Source organism: Primulina eburnea, chromosome 15 (genome assembly GCF_022965805.1).
Source record: "Primulina eburnea isolate SZY01 chromosome 15, ASM2296580v1, whole genome shotgun sequence".
In the NCBI taxonomy this organism is placed as follows: domain Eukaryota; kingdom Viridiplantae; phylum Streptophyta; class Magnoliopsida; order Lamiales; family Gesneriaceae; genus Primulina; species Primulina eburnea.
In genome coordinates this window covers 6,983,339-6,987,527 of record NC_133115.1, presented here as the reverse complement: position 1 = coordinate 6,987,527, position 4,189 = coordinate 6,983,339, and the positions used below count along the sequence as shown (strand labels likewise).

Here is a 4,189-nt window from a genome sequence, read left to right as displayed (position 1 = left end):
AGTTCAGTTGAATCTATATCTTATTTTATCTACAAGAGTTCAGCCATTCAGTTATACTTTATTCTGAGTTTTGTCAAACACCATAAAAGGGGAAATTGTTGGAAACTTAATTCTGGTGCTTTGACAAAAAGACTTACCAACTAAACTTAGCAACTGAACTGCTCATCAACTGAACACGTCATCTGCTGAACTCAGTCAACTGTTCTATACAACTGAAGTTCATTCTCGGCAACTGATTCGTTACCAGCTGACCTCTCAGTTGTACACGTCATCAGTTGAAAGCGACAACAGACAAAATAGTACATATACCTGCAACTAGTAGTGGAACGCCGCATTGCAGAATGAACAGTGTACGATTGTCAGAATATATCGACGTGCCAATCAACGGTTAGAATATTCAAACATTCTTTAATGTTACCGTTAAGAGAAACGGTTAGAATATTCAAACATTCTTTAATGTTACCGTTAAGAGAAGAGCCTATAAATAGTCGAAGAACAGCAACTGAAGAACCCCCCCGACTTTCAGTTATCCTATTCTACTTGCTGTTACGCTGCAAAAATATCTAATCGCAATCATAAATCAAAGCTCACGCTTATTAGTCATATCAGTAGTATTCAAGACTACATTCTCGAGCTTATATAGCACTTTGTAATCTTTAATAGATTTTCTAAGTTGTGCTAAGATCAGTTACGATCTATAAAAGTGTTGTATGCTAAGAGTTTCAGTTTTGGTAGAGTGATAAGTCCAAACTGAAGTGGGTCAGTACAGTGTCGTGTATTTTATCAAAGTCTTTTAGTGGATATCCTATCTTCGTGATAGAAGGGGTGACATAGGAGTTATTCAATTCTCCGAACATCCAGAAACTTACTGTGTCATTACTTCAGTTACCATTTTCAGTTAGATACTCTATCCTTCAGTCAGTTAGTTTTCTGCAACTATTTTATTCAGTTAACTGATTTTTGTTGACCTATGGGATTTTTAGTTTCAGTTTGTAACAGAACTGAACTCATATTGTCGAAGAATATTTTAAAATCGAGCAGTGTTTATTCAACCGCCCCTTCTAAACACTCTTTATTCATTTAACCGATCCTATCAGAGGGATCTTGGTTTTGTTTCAATTTGATTGCTTCTCTAAGAGATGGTTGTGCTGATAGAGAAGATAAGCTCACTTTCCCAATGTTTATTCGGCTCAAAGCATCTGCTACATTATTTTCCTTACCTGGATGGTAATTGATTGATAAATCATAATCTTTAAGAAGTTCCATCCATCTTCTTTGCCTCATGTTTAATTCCTTTTGGGTAAATATGTACTTGAGGCTTTGGTGATCAGTGAATACTTCGCATTTTACTCCATAAAGGTAGTGCCTCTAAATTTTGAGTGCAAATAAGACTGCAGCTAACTCAAGGTCATGAGTTTGATAATTTTGCTCATACGGTTTTAGTTGTCGTGAGGCATAGGCAATTATTTGACCTTCTTGCATAAGCACACACCATAATCCTCCATTTGAAGCGTCACTATATATTGTGAAGTTCTTGCCGTCCTCAGGAAGAATTAGTACTGGTGTAGATGCGAGCTTGGTTTTAAGGGTTTCGTAACTTTTCTCGATTTCTTCATTCCAAATAAATTATGAATTCTTCTGAGTCGGTCTGGTAAGAGGAATGACTATCGAAGAAAATCCTTCAACAAATTTTCTATAGTAGCCAGCTAAACCCAGAAAACTTCTTACCTCGGTTATTGTTTTTGGTTGAGGCCAGTCCTTGATTTTCTTCACTTTCTTAGGGTCCACTGACACCCCTAATTCAAGATTATATGGCCTAATAACGCCACACTTTTTAGCCAAAATTCACATTTCTTGAATTTGGCATAGAGTTCCTTCTATCGCAGTGTTTGCAAAGTGAGACGCAAATGTTCTCTATGTTCTTCCTCACTTGGTGAGTATTCTAGAATATCATCTATGAAAACAACCACAAATTATTAAGGTATGGTTTGAATACATGGTTCATAAGGTCCATGAATGCTGCATGAGCTTTTGTTAAACCAAAAGACATTACCGTGAATTCGTAGTGTCCATATCTCGTCCTAAAAGCGGTTTTAGGGATATAATCTTCTTTGACTTTCAGCTAATGATTACCTGACCTTAGATCGAGCTTTGAGAAAACATGGCTCCTTTCAGTTGATTGAAAAGATCATCTATTATTGGGAGTGGGTACTTATTCTTTATGGCGATCTTCTTTACCTCTCTATAATCAATGCATAGCCTCATGCTTCCGTCTTTTTTCTTTACGAACAGCACTGGGTCGAATTTATCTCTTCTCCAATAACTCCTGAAGTTGCTCCTTTAATTTAGCTTGAGCCATTTGGTATGGTGCCTTTGAAATTGGTGCAGCACCAGGGACCAAATTAATTTCGAATTTCACTTCTCTATCTGGTGTCGTACCCGGTAATTGCTCAGGAAAAACATCTGAAAATTCTTGAACAACTAGAATATCTTCCAACTTTGGGACATCTTCTTCTTTGATTTCATTGATCATTGTCATATAAATTTCTTCACCTCCTTTTATGGCCTTCCAAGCTTGTGAGGCAGATAAAAGAGATTTTCGTTCTTTGGATTTTCCGTGATATATGACTTCCTCTTTAGTCGGAGTCTGAAGTCTAACATTTTTCTTTTGGCAGTCTACTATGGCATAGTTTTTAGCTAACCAATCCATTCCAAGAATGATGTCAAACTCAATCATATTGAGTTAAATCAATTCTGCCTCAAAATTCTGTTTACTGATACAAATTTTACAGTTTCGATACACCTTGTGGGTTTAAATTGTTTTACTTGCAGGTGTTGACACTCTTAAAGGTTCACTAAGAATTTCATGCTCAAGTTTTAGCTTCTTAGCGAATCTTTTAGACACAAATGAGTGCGTAGCACCACAATCAAACAAAGTATATGCAGGTATTTCATTGAGTAGTACAGTACCTCCCACCACCTCATTGGCATTATCGGCTTCTTCCTGGGTTATTGCATACACCCGAGCATTAGTCTTTTTTTCATTTTGTTTGCTGGGTCCTGTCCCTTTGTCTTTGTTGTCATGGCAATCTTTAATTCGATGACCTACCTTACCACATCTGAAACAAGAGCCCGTTTTCTTATAACATTCTCCAATGTCATTCTGTCGACAAGTATCGCACCACTTTCCTTCCTTATGGTCAGCACTGCTAAAGGTTCCTCTTGAGGGGCTGCTTGAATAGTTTGGCCTTTTGAATTTGGGCCCACTCTGAGCAGAATGACTAGTCAAAAGTCTCTTGTTTTTGTTCTCTTCTTCGCGGCGTTTGATATCCGTTTCTGTGCTCATTGTTGCGCCCATTAAATCTGCAAAATTTTCTTGGCCTGAATACCGCCAAAGCCGATTGAATCCGGCTATTCAGCCCTTTCTTGAACAGGTGCATTTTCAGAGTTTCATCGGACATGATGGTTGGAACATAGCTAGGTTCCCATATCATTGAACTTTGAGGTGTATTCCATCACTGTCATGTATGATGTTTGTTTAAAGTTTTCGAATTCACTTAGTTTCTGCAGACGAAACTCTGTGGGATAATACTGCTTTAAAAATTCTCTCCGGAAGGTTTGCCATGTGATCTACTCCCCCTCAACCAAAGATGGTGATAATGTTTCCCACCACTTTCGTGCTCACTCTTCCAGAAACGGAGTCACAACCTCCAATTCAAGTCCTTCAGGTACTTCCAATAAATGCAGCTGAGCTTCAACATTCTTAAGCCAGTTATGACTGACTTCTGGATCTGGATTCAATCAAAACTTGGGACTCGATTCTTCATGATGGATTCGTAATGATTCTTGATTCCTCGTGGTTGTGGTTCTGGTGGCGGCTGGATGGCATTGGCAATGGGATTCACCATTCCTTGCAAACTGGCGGCTACTATGGTAGCTATTGCCATCACGTCCTCTCGACTGAGGTTCACCCATGGTGGTGATTGTGGATTTTTGTTCTCGTTTTGATTAATTCCTCGGGGGTTTCGATTGTGTCTGTGTGGTTTGTCTGCCATTTATTATAAGCAAATATTTTATTAATTTGTTTGAAGCAATGTAAAATCAAAGAGATATTTTCATTAATCTTAAAATTCATACATTCAGTCTTTTAAAGAAAACGATAAGTCTAATGGTTCTAGATACAGTCGTT

The 4,189-nt window shown here is 38.0% G+C and overlaps 1 protein-coding gene across 1 annotated transcript; it reads right to left on the bottom strand.

The window, feature by feature from the left end:
- Positions 1-2,305: 2,305 nt before the first annotated feature.
- Positions 2,306-3,346, bottom strand: LOC140815423 (uncharacterized). Its single transcript, XM_073174537.1, has 2 exons — positions 2,827-3,346; positions 2,306-2,697 (listed from the first exon to the last, which is right to left on the bottom strand). Exons 1-2 carry the CDS (start codon positions 3,344-3,346, stop codon positions 2,306-2,308), a joined length of 912 nt encoding a protein of 303 aa, XP_073030638.1.
- Positions 3,347-4,189: the final 843 nt, after the last annotated feature.